General features: G+C 32.2%; 1 protein-coding gene across 1 annotated transcript; it reads left to right on the top strand.

Moving 5' to 3' along the window:
• The first annotated feature begins 4,990 nt into the window (after positions 1-4,990).
• LOC127718760 (uncharacterized) lies at positions 4,991-13,726 on the top strand. Its single transcript, XM_052224848.1, has 4 exons — positions 4,991-5,312; positions 7,069-7,380; positions 9,137-9,448; positions 13,716-13,726. The coding sequence occupies exons 1-4, from the start codon at positions 4,991-4,993 to the stop codon at positions 13,724-13,726; spliced, it is 957 nt and encodes a 318-aa protein (XP_052080808.1).
• Positions 13,727-17,319: the final 3,593 nt, after the last annotated feature.

Raw genomic sequence — 17,319 nt, forward strand, 5'->3', positions numbered from 1 at the left:
GCCCCCCTAACCTGGGACAGTGGTGTTACAGTACAAGCACATGTTTGTGAGCGCTCAACCCTTCCCGAAAGCTGGGACATTGGTGTAACAGTACAATATAAGAACAACCTGCACAAATCAATTGCAATTAGATTAACTCAACAGATCGGTACGACTCGGTCACACAAAAAAAAACAACTTACATATAGACAATAGACACAAGGCATGCCTAGACACAAAGCACCGAAATAAGAATATTTGCAATTACTGGAAGTTTGTTCAAAGCTAATAACAACTAGTACTGAAATAAATCTTGTTCTCCCAGACTGAAGTATCAATCAGTACACAACCAACGGATTTATTTAAAAAAAAAAAGAAAACAAAAACAGTCTGAGAAATGTCTTGTATACATTGTATACTTGCATATTGATACATATACAATGAAAATTTTTGAAAAGTGGTGGTCCGATTGTTTTGACCATCGAAATTTTGCAATAGAAATAATAGTTAGGACCAGAAGATTTTCTTCAAGGACCACCAGAGAAAAATGATTTTGAGAACTTTCCGATAGCTTTGCTTTATACAAAAATATTCCAGTTTGGTAACTTTAAAAAAATTGGATAGACAAGATGTCCGTTTTGATCATATTCGAGACAAACATTGACGAATTTTTGTGCAGTTTAAGATTATTCTTAAAAATCAAATATGGGGGTTTAAGCCAGATTTGTCTAGCAAAATTGAGTTAGAGGAAAGAACAAAGAAAAATGTCACGAACAGAGCACACTTTTACAGTCATGTCTACCGGACGTATCTTTTCTATAAAATCATCGTAAACTTCAATTATGTCATCCAATATAACAAAAATCTGCTATATTCGACGGCAAATTGAATTTTTGTTTTATTGATCTTCCGTAGAATATCTCCAGAAGAGGTCCAGATTCATTTTTTTGGACTCTTCACCAGAAGACATTCTGGAGATGTGCAGAAGAGACCAATAAAACACGCCCCTGGTGTAATTTCTCTCGATCATGCTATTTTATTCCAAAGGAAATTTCCATTTATAGGGACTCGCATGTTAAAAAAGAGCATGTCTGGTTGGTATTTCGCACAAACGTGTCCCCCAATGATGACTGATGCTCAAAATCCAAAAACGATTTTATCTTTATGAAACACAAAATGCACGTAAATTTTATATATATATATATATATCTAGTGGATGCCAGGCCTTTAACTTTTTCAACTGCATTGGTTAGTATGTACTCGGAGCAGTTTTCGAGGTGTAAACACACCCATTTTTGTCCATTTGTTATGATGAACCGCAAGTGTGATAAAAATTAACGGCTTTTGACTTGTGTGGACAGGAGGATCTTAGAGGAGAGGAGACGGACCGAGGTCTAAATTGTGTATTTAAGTACAATTTTCTTATGTTTACCCCCTTACATCCTTTGAGAAATGTTGGGTCCGCCCACCCTGGATTGGGATTGACATATACGGAAGTTGTATGCGTTATCCATTTGCAAAAAATGTATAGTAAACAAAACAGAAAACGGCTAAATTTCGAAATAGAGTACGGCATTTGTATATTAATGATGGATAATTTATGGTGTGGGAAACACTGAAAAAATGGGAAACATGCAAAGTAAAATAATTTACCCTTTACTGTAAAATTCAATTAACCAACCGATAATCGTAATGTCTGTTATACTTAGCAATATTACTGTAAGTTTATCTTTCATTTGGTCCATTAATTTGTTGTTTCACAGTGAGCGTCTTTTCCGTCTAAATTTTCACGTGCAACGACGAAGGTCGACTCGACTCAATATTTACATGAAAGTGTAATATCATTTGAAGACATAAATTGATAGATTGCATCTGAATTTGATCGTAGACCCAATTAGATAAAAAAAAAATATCTACCAGCGTAAAAAAGTTTTGAACAAAAATATTTATCTGTGTATTTAAATGGGTTTACATGGTATACTGAACATACTTCGCTTCGGCACCGAAAATTCCTTTTTTTTGTGGGCGTGTGTGGACGGGCGGGCGGGCGGGCGGGCTTGTGTTGTTGTTTTCATTAAAATTGTTTGATTTTAAATTTCTTTAAAGTATATAATTTGTTTCAGTAGTAAGAAAGGATGTGGAATAAATAGTTGGTTTCATATGAAAATTATGGAAAAAATCAATTTAACATTTAACATGTTTAAAATACAAAGTCTTGTTCCGGTATGCTTTTATTTATTGTCGGACACTTTTTGAAAAAGCAATACCATTTTCTATACCTATATACTCAGATAAAATCGAAGAAAATCCTATAAACACATTTGATGAATAACAAACCGAAACATATGTTACATGTTTAGTTTTTCCAAATAAATATATTCTTTTCCGAATCAATATGTCACTTTTGCCCTTTTTTGTTGAAAAACAGACAACTGAGTGATATTTTCACAACTTTAAATAAATATGTGTGTCGCTCTATTGCATTTAAGTAACAGCTGTAAATAAAGATAATCCAAAAGATACAAACAAAGCCCTTCAATCTATTGAATTTGCATAAAATCCATACACGTAGAGACCTTCTCTACCGGACGTTAGAAGTGTGTATATTAATAATCTTTATTTTCATATAAATGGAACACGTGTAATGACAAAATATGCTAATACACATGTTTTCATATAACAAACATAAACATCAGATACATTTGTTTATAAACATGTTATTATTTTGTCAATTGTGTTGCTACAGCTATAACTTATTGTATATACATTCAGCATGATGTTGAAATGTTGCCATGTATATTAACTATCAAACTTCCTACATGCATATAATGAAGCTTATCTCAGCTAACAGTTCAAATTAAAGTATAGAACTTATAAGTTTGATTGATTGTTGGTTGTTTAACGTCCAGTGGCAAATATTTCATGCATGTCCAGGACGATGAACTTATTAGAAGATCGAAAATATCAAAATAAATGTGTTATCATTAATGCATCAAATTAAATAGCAAAATTTAACAAATGCATTCGTGATATTAATTGTTCAAAACGACATATAATTTTTACTGAAATCTACGAAAACATTTTTTTTATAACTTCATTAACATATTAACCCACCCGTGTGTACATAATAAATGTATATGATAATGTTTGCACTTTGTGTTAATAAATCCATTAATTAACTAACTAAAAATAACCTACCTCTATCTACTAGGACACTTCGATAATAAATAACATTCCCAACGCAGTTGCCATAGGAATGACCTCAGATTATTTACATAATTAAAGCCTTCATTGCCATCAATTACTAGAAATCACTAATTGCATTTATGAAGTGTCAATGGTGACAACTTTAACGAAATTGGTGTAATTGCATTATTTCACGAGAGTAATTACACTGTACACACATTCAGGTAATGTAATTTGCGATGTCAAAGAGTCACCACGTGAGAGTCACACACCTATTGTGCAAACAACCACATTGTGTAACGTAATAAGCGAGTGCATAATTCTGTTTGTAATGAGCATATCCAAGTAATTAATGAAATACTTTTCATCTGTCATGTCTGATGTGATTTATCTCCGTTTAAGTGTTAACTTTAGTGTGCCTTAAGAATATATCGATGCATAACACATATTTAAAAAATTTAAAATAGCCAACTGTTTTCTGACTTGTTCACATGCATAAATCACAAGATTAGCCACCATCAATCTAACAATAACAGTCATTTCCTATTCCATGATTCGTTTATTGTTTCTGTACTCCTATTTTCCTCATGTACGTGTAAAGTAAAAGGATGTCAGTTACTTATTAGATTGAACGGATAAGCACAAGAACATAGTTGATCTACAAATTAAAAAAAATCTTACAATATTGCCATTGAAATCATAAAGTTTTCACTTTTTAAAGTCGAATGTTAACTTTTAAACTTGAGCTGTTTTCTTTTTTATTGTTTTAAGAGTCGAAAGTTTAATGTTTAAAATCTTTAATAGCAATTTAAAATTTCGACTTCAACCTACGATTTTTTACTTTCAGATATTATACTTTATAATAATTAGACATTTGTACATTTTCAATTGGTTAAGAGAACGATAGATTAACTCTGAAGAGAGGGAGGGTTAATCCTGATTGACAATTTTGAAGAAATAAACTATTTTGAACAGGGAGAAGGGGAAACCAATTGTAATTCAGACCTCTTGTCATTTCACTTAATGTTCAATTCTTAAAAAAAAATAATGATGGTTTCGTGGTACAAAATTAAAAAAAATGGGCATATGAAAAACCCAAAAGCCTCTCGAAGTTAAATGGTCGTTCCCTTAGGTAAGGTCATATCTCCTTTTTCAATTGATTTGCGTTAACTTAAATTTTAAAAACATACTATATGAAAATAAGGAGATGTGGTATGATTGGCAATAAGACAACTATCCACCAGAGTTCAAATGAAGTGAATATAATCAATTATAGGCCTCCGTATGTATACGGTCTCCAACAATGAGAAAAAACCCACACAGTTTAGTCGGCTGTGAAAGTCCCCGACATGAAAATTGCAAAACGAGAAATCTAAAGGCTTTATTTATAACAAAACAATTTACAAAAAACAAATATGACAAACATGAACCAACGGCAACCACTAAACTACAAGGTCCTGACTTGGGACAGGAACATAGTTACAGAATGTATAGTGGGATTAAAGCGCTCAACCCTTCCCTAACGAGGGACAATGGTATTGTGTTGGTATTTTCGATGTTTATGTCCAAAAGATGTTGTTTAACTTTAAAACGATCTTTAAAAGCAGCGATCAATTGATCGAAATTTTGTTTCTTGCCATCAGAAATGGTATCATACCAAATTTTGGCATGACCATCCAAATGAAAAGGAAATGACTCTGCACTTTTTTTCTTTGACAAATCATAAAAACTGCAATATTGATTAAAATTAGTTAACCAAGTTTCTGGATTTTGAGTGTTGTCACCTTTAAATTTTTCAATTTTCAAAATTGATGACATATTAAAAATGTTCATAGAAGGTTGCACTGTCCTACCTGATGAACTAGTTGATGTTGTCGTTGATATTGTTCCTGGTATTGTTGTGGCTGTTGCTCCTGCTGTAGCAGCTGTCGTTGTTACTGGAACAATTGCCGATGACACTACTGTTGATGTTGACACTACTGTTGATGTCGTAGATGTTACAGTTGGTGCACTTGTAGCAGTTGTAGCAATGGAAGCTGTAGCTATTGTGGATGTTGGTAACTTAGGATACAATGACGCAAATTGCTGTGGCGTTTGTAAGAGCGGATTTACTGCAACAGGTGCCGGTTTCTTAGATAATGACGAAGGTAAAACTGGTTTTTGTACGATGGATGGTCTCAATGGTCTTATAGATGTTGGAAGCGTTGGTTTTGCCCACGGTGTTACAAAAGGATTGAACTGTGAATGGATAGGCGACGACTGGTGAAATGGCTGGTCGTCCACTTAAGGAATGGTGGTGTCGTTATCACAGTCGTCGGGTGTTTGACTTTTTTCTGAAAGATGACGCTGTCGTCGTGATGATTAAAAAAGATGTCTATATCCAAACCTTCTAAAGCGGAGTCTAGTTTGTTGTGGATCTGTTGTTTATAGTTGTCAGGTGTCTTTCCTGGTTTAGCTGTTTTCTTGTCTAAACATGGTCCTCTACCATTATATTGTGTTGGTATTTTTGATGTTTTGATAACCCGACAATTGTAAAGCTCTGTGGCACAATCTAGGGTGAGGCTCACGGTAGAAGGCCGGAAACAACAACAGGTCAGAAAACCAAACTAGAATATCAAGAAACTCGCTATTAATTTAATAAAGAAATAATTACAATATAATTTCAAAGTCCAAAGTTTGAATGTCAAAATAAATTGAAAACAATAATAAAATACTACAAACAATTCAAATTAAATATCAAATAATAACAATAATAATTACTATTAAATTCAACTTTTGAATTAAAATATTAGTTACTTAAACACTTTATTTTTTTTTTCCAAAATAAAATTGTTTTAAGAGTCGAAAGTTTAATGTTTAAAATCTTTAATAGCAATTTAAAATTTCGACTTCAACCTACGATTTTTTACTTTCAGATATTATACTTTATAATAATTAGACATTTGTACATTTTCAATTGGTTAAGAGAACGATAGATTAACTCTGAAGAGAGGGAGGGTTAATCCTGATTGACAATTTTGAAGAAATAAACTATTTTGAACAGGGAGAAGGGGAAACCAATTGTAATTCAGACCTCTTGTCATTTCACTTAATGTTCAATTCTTAAAAAAAAATAATGATGGTTTCGTGGTACAAAATTAAAAAAAATGGGCATATGAAAAACCCAAAAGCCTCTCGAAGTTAAATGGTCGTTCCCTTAGGTAAGGTCATATCTCCTTTTTCAATTGATTTGCGTTAACTTAAATTTTAAAAACATACTATATGAAAATAAGGAGATGTGGTATGATTGGCAATAAGACAACTATCCACCAGAGTTCAAATGAAGTGAATATAATCAATTATAGGCCTCCGTATGTATACGGTCTCCAACAATGAGAAAAAACCCACACAGTTTAGTCGGCTGTGAAAGTCCCCGACATGAAAATTGCAAAACGAGAAATCTAAAGGCTTTATTTATAACAAAACAATTTACAAAAAACAAATATGACAAACATGAACCAACGGCAACCACTAAACTACAAGGTCCTGACTTGGGACAGGAACATAGTTACAGAATGTATAGTGGGATTAAAGCGCTCAACCCTTCCCTAACGAGGGACAATGGTATTGTGTTGGTATTTTCGATGTTTATGTCCAAAAGATGTTGTTTAACTTTAAAACGATCTTTAAAAGCAGCGATCAATTGATCGAAATTTTGTTTCTTGCCATCAGAAATGGTATCATACCAAATTTTGGCATGACCATCCAAATGAAAAGGAAATGACTCTGCACTTTTTTTCTTTGACAAATCATAAAAACTGCAATATTGATTAAAATTAGTTAACCAAGTTTCTGGATTTTGAGTGTTGTCACCTTTAAATTTTTCAATTTTCAAAATTGATGACATATTAAAAATGTTCATAGAAGGTTGCACTGTCCTACCTGATGAACTAGTTGATGTTGTCGTTGATATTGTTCCTGGTATTGTTGTGGCTGTTGCTCCTGCTGTAGCAGCTGTCGTTGTTACTGGAACAATTGCCGATGACACTACTGTTGATGTTGACACTACTGTTGATGTCGTAGATGTTACAGTTGGTGCACTTGTAGCAGTTGTAGCAATGGAAGCTGTAGCTATTGTGGATGTTGGTAACTTAGGATACAATGACGCAAATTGCTGTGGCGTTTGTAAGAGCGGATTTACTGCAACAGGTGCCGGTTTCTTAGATAATGACGAAGGTAAAACTGGTTTTTGTACGATGGATGGTCTCAATGGTCTTATAGATGTTGGAAGCGTTGGTTTTGCCCACGGTGTTACAAAAGGATTGAACTGTGAATGGATAGGCGACGACTGGTGAAATGGCTGGTCGTCCACTTAAGGAATGGTGGTGTCGTTATCACAGTCGTCGGGTGTTTGACTTTTTTCTGAAAGATGACGCTGTCGTCGTGATGATTAAAAAAGATGTCTATATCCAAACCTTCTAAAGCGGAGTCTAGTTTGTTGTGGATCTGTTGTTTATAGTTGTCAGGTGTCTTTCCTGGTTTAGCTGTTTTCTTGTCTAAACATGGTCCTCTACCATTATATTGTGTTGGTATTTTTGATGTTTTGATAACCCGACAATTGTAAAGCTCTGTGGCACAATCTAGGGTGAGGCTCACGGTAGAAGGCCGGAAACAACAACAGGTCAGAAAACCAAACTAGAATATCAAGAAACTCGCTATTAATTTAATAAAGAAATAATTACAATATAATTTCAAAGTCCAAAGTTTGAATGTCAAAATAAATTGAAAACAATAATAAAATACTACAAACAATTCAAATTAAATATCAAATAATAACAATAATAATTACTATTAAATTCAACTTTTGAATTAAAATATTAGTTACTTAAACACTTTATTTTTTTTTTCCAAAATAAAATTGTTTTAAGAGTCGAAAGTTTAATGTTTAAAATCTTTAATAGCAATTTAAAATTTCGACTTCAACCTACGATTTTTTACTTTCAGATATTATACTTTATAATAATTAGACATTTGTACATTTTCAATTGGTTAAGAGAACGATAGATTAACTCTGAAGAGAGGGAGGGTTAATCCTGATTGACAATTTTGAAGAAATAAACTATTTTGAACAGGGAGAAGGGGAAACCAATTGTAATTCAGACCTCTTGTCATTTCACTTAATGTTCAATTCTTAAAAAAAAATAATGATGGTTTCGTGGTACAAAATTAAAAAAAATGGGCATATGAAAAACCCAAAAGCCTCTCGAAGTTAAATGGTCGTTCCCTTAGGTAAGGTCATATCTCCTTTTTCAATTGATTTGCGTTAACTTAAATTTTAAAAACATACTATATGAAAATAAGGAGATGTGGTATGATTGGCAATAAGACAACTATCCACCAGAGTTCAAATGAAGTGAATATAATCAATTATAGGCCTCCGTATGTATACGGTCTCCAACAATGAGAAAAAACCCACACAGTTTAGTCGGCTGTGAAAGTCCCCGACATGAAAATTGCAAAACGAGAAATCTAAAGGCTTTATTTATAACAAAACAATTTACAAAAAACAAATATGACAAACATGAACCAACGGCAACCACTAAACTACAAGGTCCTGACTTGGGACAGGAACATAGTTACAGAATGTATAGTGGGATTAAAGCGCTCAACCCTTCCCTAACGAGGGACAATGGTATTGTGTTGGTATTTTCGATGTTTATGTCCAAAAGATGTTGTTTAACTTTAAAACGATCTTTAAAAGCAGCGATCAATTGATCGAAATTTTGTTTCTTGCCATCAGAAATGGTATCATACCAAATTTTGGCATGACCATCCAAATGAAAAGGAAATGACTCTGCACTTTTTTTCTTTGACAAATCATAAAAACTGCAATATTGATTAAAATTAGTTAACCAAGTTTCTGGATTTTGAGTGTTGTCACCTTTAAATTTTTCAATTTTCAAAATTGATGACATATTAAAAATGTTCATAGAAGGTTGCACTGTCCTACCTGATGAACTAGTTGATGTTGTCGTTGATATTGTTCCTGGTATTGTTGTGGCTGTTGCTCCTGCTGTAGCAGCTGTCGTTGTTACTGGAACAATTGCCGATGACACTACTGTTGATGTTGACACTACTGTTGATGTCGTAGATGTTACAGTTGGTGCACTTGTAGCAGTTGTAGCAATGGAAGCTGTAGCTATTGTGGATGTTGGTAACTTAGGATACAATGACGCAAATTGCTGTGGCGTTTGTAAGAGCGGATTTACTGCAACAGGTGCCGGTTTCTTAGATAATGACGAAGGTAAAACTGGTTTTTGTACGATGGATGGTCTCAATGGTCTTATAGATGTTGGAAGCGTTGGTTTTGCCCACGGTGTTACAAAAGGATTGAACTGTGAATGGATAGGCGACGACTGGTGAAATGGCTGGTCGTCCACTTAAGGAATGGTGGTGTCGTTATCACAGTCGTCGGGTGTTTGACTTTTTTCTGAAAGATGACGCTGTCGTCGTGATGATTAAAAAAGATGTCTATATCCAAACCTTCTAAAGCGGAGTCTAGTTTGTTGTGGATCTGTTGTTTATAGTTGTCAGGTGTCTTTCCTGGTTTAGCTGTTTTCTTGTCTAAACATGGTCCTCTACCATTATATTGTGTTGGTATTTTTGATGTTTTGATAACCCGACAATTGTAAAGCTCTGTGGCACAATCTAGGGTGAGGCTCACGGTAGAAGGCCGGAAACAACAACAGGTCAGAAAACCAAACTAGAATATCAAGAAACTCGCTATTAATTTAATAAAGAAATAATTACAATATAATTTCAAAGTCCAAAGTTTGAATGTCAAAATAAATTGAAAACAATAATAAAATACTACAAACAATTCAAATTAAATATCAAATAATAACAATAATAATTACTATTAAATTCAACTTTTGAATTAAAATATTAGTTACTTAAACACTTTATTTTTTTTTTCCAAAATAAAATTAAAAGAAAAATAATTTAAAATCTTAATTGTTTTCAAAATCAAGAGACTCACCTAGAATATCAAGAAACTCGCTATTAATATTATAGCGGCTTGATCAGTTTATATACTAATTTCTGAATGTCCTAGTAACTGCAACACACAAAATAATTTATGCTTTATGAGTTATAAATAAAGTTGCTGACGTAGGTTGACCGCTGTCTAAACTTCTAAGACCTTATGTTAAACTCTGCCAGACATACAACCGGAGGTCAGTCTGGCCTCAGCCGAAGTTTTATTGAACAGATAAGTTCAATAGTTTATTAGAGTACTTATCTGACACATTAGAAACATCCTACACCTCTCAAAGTATAGAACAGTTAAACAATAATTTTATATAAAATATTTTACACAGTAGATCTTACATACATTAACTAATAAACTGCATGAAATAAAATAAATTGCATTTTTCTATTACAATAATGGTATACCAGCACAATATAAATACAAAAGGTAAAAATCAGTTGCAATTGGCTTAACTCAAAATATCGATCATACGCACAAAACCAGCTAACATTAAAAACCATATATACACCAAGCACCGATATAAGAGTACTCACAGTTACTCAAAGCTAGTTAAAAGTCAATAACAACTAATAAATACATCATGTTCACCCAGACTAAACTATCAATTAGTACACGCCGAGCGGATTTAGTGCAAATCCGTCATAAATAGTCACCGCCTTGGCGGTATCGTGTTCACCTCGAGTGTAGGTGTTCATGGGTCCGAACCCGGCCGAGTCAAACCATAGACTTTAAAATTGATATTTGCTGATTTTCCGCTAAGCACGCGATATTAAGGAGTACGAGCAAAGACTGATCGGCTCGAAGTCAGAATAATTTGTCCAGGTAGGGTGACATGCTTTCCTGCGGACTGTTACCTTGTGAACTAGCACATTAAAAATATTGCTCAGCGTGTCGGTCTAATACAAAACAGCGTTAATATTCATATATCATTAACATGTTCTCGTCCTGAATATACTTTTAATTTGCCGCTGGACTTTAAGCAGCCATCCATCACCATCATCATCAAAAACAGTCTGAGAAACGCATGATCTGGTGCAATGCCAAAATATTAGTAAACAGTATCGACACGATGTAGGAGTAGTAAGTATTGTAATGTAAAATTGTGTTTTATATTGCTATTGTTTCATTTATGAAATATAAGGTATAGATTGTTGATGCTTTAAATTATAAAAGTAGATTATATCAATGCCTTTATGTCCAATATTTTGGGACATTCAATATCCAACCATAATTGACAATTTATCAGTTGTTAATTACCTCAGACCTAAATTGCACGTCTCTTATCCCAATTTCATAATCAAGAACAAGAATACTCTACAATCAATCGTCATACCCGATACAATTAAACTTAATGTTTTTCAAGCTTGTGCATTAAGGTCAATGCTCTAACATCCATTCTCAGTTTATATAATATTATTACATCATAATATTAAGTACCCCATTGACAACCCAAATGTAGATACTAAAATCAAAAACGTCAATAAATCAACAAATCAAATGACAAACTTATATCCAGCATTATACTAATTCGTATTTTTCTATTTCCCAGGTTCCACAGATTTACAAGACGTTGAAAAATTTTCGCCATCACAAATTTGGAATAAGTTATCAAATAATCACTTCGATATTGATTATCTCCAAAGTATACAATATTTATTATCATATGATTTTGACCCTTTTGAATCTTCAAGTTTGCAATCTTTTTGTTTAGATACCATTTCTAATAATCCAAGTATATATATCCCTAAATTACCACCTCGTATACACTTGCACATTGATTATTTTCATGAATTAAAGCAATCATACATAGCAAATGCCAATAGTTATTACCGTTAATCAAAATGGAAATCATCTGTAAGTTTAAAAATCGAACAATACTTTTATCTCAAGAAGATAATACGTTTATTAGTTTGTCAGAATATTTTAAAGCTTTAGAGCGCTTTAATGAGAATGAAGTAGACTTATCTTTATTTGATCTTTCTGCATTTCAAACGCTTAGACAAAAGGTAACACATAATTTGAATATTCCTCTCGATAAAGATATTTTAATTAAAATTGTTAAACTAGTTTCTTTTCTGAACATATCTGAGGACAATTTTAAACAATTATTACCATTTCCTCATATATCTATCCATAATATCCAATTGTTCTTACCGTTTATTCATTGTTTATTGATTTTACATTTCCCAAATATCGTAAAAGATTGGGCAATCAGAGGTAGACTTCCATTATCATTATTAACTGATCCTCTAATTTCCTACAATAAATTCAAGCGTGCGTATAGAAACGCAAAATGCTTGCATGAATATAAAGTTAAAATTTTAGCTCGGTGCCGTTGCCTTCAATCAAGGATTTGTATACACTATACAAATCCTTGCTTCAATGTACAAAATTCAGACATAATTTATCCTGGTATGACCAAGAAGCACCTTTTCATGAGGAAAATTATGTTCCTTGCTTTGCAATGCGAGGAAAGTTAATTAACTTTGCAAAAACATCTTAAAATACATGTATATTGACCTTGCTTGAATAGCATTTACATAACGATAATCGTTTGTTTTAAAATGTTCATTTAATCAAGGATCATAAAAAAAAAAATTACTATGTACAATTGTAAATAAAAAGGCCTTTTATTGTTCATAATGATTGTGTTATTTAATATATTGTATTACTCATGTTAAAATCTCATGTTTATATCGTATGACTTATTATATTCTCATTATACCATTGTATCATAATATATATATAACAAAAAAAAAAAAAAAAAAAAATAACAACAAGAAAGAAAAAAAAAAAGAAAAATAATAATAAAAAAAATATATATTATTCCTCTTATATGTAATATTCTTTTTCTCAATATATGTATGTATAATATTTTAATATATGATTGGTGGAACAATCATCTTTTAAAGGGAGGGCAATTATTGTAATGTAAAATTGTGTTTTATATTGCTATTGTTTCATTTATGAAATATAAGGTATAGATTGTTGATGCTTTAAATTATAAAAGTAGATTTGACATGACTTTTGGACAAACTATGTTGTAAACTATTCATCTAACTATTCCTGATATTAATATAGATTATTGGTATCAATATGCTGTTATTAAGAATGGAAATTGAGTTTCTCAATTCCACAAAGACGGTTATATAACTTATTAGTCATTACAAGTTATAGATAAACAAATTTATAACAATTTCTATCATAATGAAAATCTAATAATGTATTCTGGGACAAATAGCAGATGCGACATAAGGTTAATTAGTTTCTGTTTACTTGATGGTCAAATATTGTACACACATAAGATTAATACTAATTAAACAATTATCGTAAACATCTGGTTGTTTTGGCAATACTTCGAAATTCTATTAGTAGTGGTCAAGACATCAAAGATAATTTGATAATCAGTAATTACAATAAAGTCTATAAAAGCCTAGGTTTACAATTTGTGTTCAATTCGAACACTTATTGTATTCTAGGTAAGTTTGAAATAATTTGAAATAAACTATTTATTCTTAAGATAATTTCTAAAAGTTAAATTTATTTATTTTTCATTAAAGAAAGTTTTTAGATCATAAGTACTGTATTCATTATAACTGTTTTATTATATTAAGAACAATTAAAAATGTATGTTTCATTTTTATTAATGTTTCAATTTACAAATACTTTGGAAAAAACAATGTATTAAATAATAACTTATATTGTAATGTTTTAACTTTATTCTTCATTAAACAATTCGAACACTTATTGTATTCTAGCTTTTCCTGTTGCTGATTCCGGCCTATCTACCAATTGATTGTGACCAATTGATTGTGAGTTTGTTTCCCCCTCATTGTGACATACATTGAAGGATGTGAAGAGGTAAGCGAAGACCACCTCCGATTTCCTGCATCTCAGAAGAGTCTATAGAACTAAGGACATTGGAGTTAGTGCTCTTTGTATAGACAAAAACAAATAGTATGTTAGGATGTTATTTGATAAAAGAGCGAAATAAGGCCATAACCAAGAAGAACCTTAAAATAAACAGACCCAGATTTAAGATGATAAACAGTTCACACAGATTGTCGAAGCATAACACCAGTACAATTATTGACCGATTAATGTGCTCGCCAAAATTATGAAAGTAGCAGCAAGAAATGACATCTTGGAAGTGAAAGCCTTCTTCATCATGTTCATTATATTGATGTTATTAATTAATGAGGTGTGGTTTTAATTGTCATTTGATTGTCAGATAAGTTGTAAAAAATTCGAAATGCCAAGTTTAATTGGCCTTTTATTCAAGAAAACCTAGAGGTATTGAAAATTATTGCAATTTATATCAATAAATGTTTTGAACTCACAAAACTATCAATATAGTGCAGATATGTTTATATGTAACCCATTAAGAATATTTGCCTGTAAATATTATATATAACTTATTAAAGTGAGAATTGAAACGGGGAATGTGTCAAAGAGACAACAACTCGACCAAAGAGCAGAAAACAACCCAAGGCCACCAATGGGTCTTCAACACAGTGAGAAAATCCCGCAACATGAGGCGGGCTTCAGCTGGCCCCTAAACAAAAATGTGTTCTAGTTCAGAGAAAATGGACGTCACACTTAACACCGAAACATATAGATGAACCAAAATAAAAAAAAAACATACAAGACTAGATAAGGCCAGAGGTCCTGACTTGGGACAGGCGCAAAAATGCGGCGGGTTGAAAACATGCTTTGTGAATCTCAACCCCCCTATACCTCTAGCCAATGTAGAATAAACAAACACATATAGCAATACGCACAGTAAAACTCAGTTTAAAAGAAGTCCGAGTCCGATGTCAGAATAGGTAACAGAAGAAACCAAGCAAAATGACATTGATTAACATAAATTAACAAAGGACTACTAGCAGTTACTGACATAAAAGATGTTATGCCTTTTTACTTAAAATTAAGAATTGAAAAGGGGAATGTATTGTGTTGTATTTTGTGTAGATATTATGGTATGTAAAACCCGACAATTGTAATGCCTTTTTGGCACAATGTAGGGGGAGGCTCACGGTAGGAGGCCGGAACAACAACGGAAAAGAAAACCAATCTAAAATATCAAGAAACTCGCTATTAATTTAATACATTAAACATCATAATAATTATTTTCAGAACCAAGAGACTCACCTAAAATATCAAGAAACTCGCTATTAATGTTATAGCGGCTTAATTGCTTTATATACTAATTTCTGCGTGTCATAGTGAGCCTTATCTATTATCTTAATCTGTAATTTCTAACCCAATTAAATAAGAATGCCTAAATATAGTTGATCATTTTGACCATTGTCCATAATTTATGACATGATTTGTCAACTTTTATCAAACAAAAATTAAGTAATATTTGTACTAACAGAAAGTCAATTTGACCAACGTGAATTTTACTTGAACTAAAACCTATTTGCTGTTTCTTACACTCACAATTTGAACCTGAAAGTTTGGCTTTTAAAGTATATAGTAGTTAAACAATAATTGTTTATAAAATATTTTTCACAGTAGATTTTACATGTATCAATTAGTAAACTATATGAAATCAAATAAACTGCATTTTTCTATTACAATAATCGCTCTCCCTTTGAAAAGCTCCATGCCTCAATTAAAATGATTGAAAGATTATGTCTTCATTTGATGAAAATCAAGCACAATCCATCCCATTAAGGGTTTAGTTTCATACCATCATAAAATATATGAGAAGAACATGACCCGTATCATGCCAACAACTGGTTTTAGAATAAATGTGTTTATTTCCAATGCAAAGACCCTATGAGTGAATCAATATTAATTCCAAAATATGCCATCTTTAATGACCTGACAACAGTATCGTAACTATATCCCTTCTGAATAAGTCTGTTTAAAGATTTGGTTAGCTTTTGAGGTGAATGACGACATTATTTTATTCATCAATTTCAACATCATCTTATTATTTCTACTAGACGTTAACAAAATAGGACAAGACGTTACATGTACAATGCATATGAAAAATAAACCAACCTAGGATTTCATCGAAAAACAGTAACTGCTGTACTACTAGAGATATGGTATTTTACGTCACACACTTATACACACTTTTTATTATTTTAAATAGAAATTTTGGCTCACTAATTTTAAGTACTTATTTAAGTTATGCAGAACTACCAATTTCATTTCAGCACTGCCCCATATATAATACTGGATAGATCTATTAATTCGGATTTATGCATACTTGTAAACATTCCTTTATGATATTTTGGCTTGGGGCATTTGTGTATTACACATACTGTGCTTACATCCCTTGGGAAAGAGGAAGAACTACACAAATCATGTACAGTAACTAAATTGGTCTGCCATTCCATTTAAATCTCTCACGTACAACAGGTGGTTCATTCCTCCTATTCCCACTTTTTATAAATCTGATAAGAAAAGTTAAAATTTCATAAGGGAATAGGGGGAAAACGTGTGCAAACAAACTTAAGGGTTATACTGTATAAACATTGTTTAATCAACTTTTAATTGACAAGTGTTTTTTTTTTGATAGGTAATAGGTTATTTTTGTGTGTGTATGAATTCTGTGGTGTCCAGTTTAGTACAGTAACCCAATCAACTTAATCGCTGTCTAGCAAATTGTCTGAAAATTGATTGAATATATACGTATAGTTTCTATGTACTAGTACTAGAGTATATATCTTTCATTTGACTTTATGTCCAAGAATATAGTCATTATTGATTATACCTTATGTACATACAACTGAGATACTTTATTATGCCAATCACGGCGCCCATTACTGAACAGAATAATCATTTTTACAAAAAACAATATATAATATTTTGAACTAAATAAATAAATGAAAAAAAAACAATTTGTTATTAATGATTAGTTTGATTGTTATAAAATACATCAATTTAGAGTTTTTTTCTGAATGGGTTACACCGGTTGACCCGGAGTCGATCGGCGTAAACGGCGTTATCTAACAATCGGTTCTTTAGCTGGGGTCACACACGATTTTTACTGCACTCAAATTATTCAATTACCCTATGGTAAAAACAAATTATTTAAATGCCCAAAAAGGCGCAAGCCAGGGCCGACCGTGCGAGGGCTGTATAGCCAGTCAAGGTCGTTAAAAACT

This window comes from Mytilus californianus, unplaced genomic scaffold, assembly GCF_021869535.1.
Source record: "Mytilus californianus isolate M0D057914Y unplaced genomic scaffold, xbMytCali1.0.p SCAF_1, whole genome shotgun sequence".
NCBI lineage: Eukaryota > Metazoa > Mollusca > Bivalvia > Mytilida > Mytilidae > Mytilus > Mytilus californianus.

Excerpts from the sequence above, each read along its gene's own strand:
- LOC127718760 (XM_052224848.1), top strand. The coding sequence starts at position 4,991 with ATGTTCATAGAAGGTTGCACTGTCCTACCTGATGAACTAGTTGATGTT. Across the intron at positions 5,313-7,068 it reads TTTCTTAGATAATGACGAAG|AAGGTTGCACTGTCCTACCT; the intron begins GTAAAACTGGTT and ends AAATGTTCATAG. Across the intron at positions 7,381-9,136 it reads TTTCTTAGATAATGACGAAG|AAGGTTGCACTGTCCTACCT; the intron begins GTAAAACTGGTT and ends AAATGTTCATAG.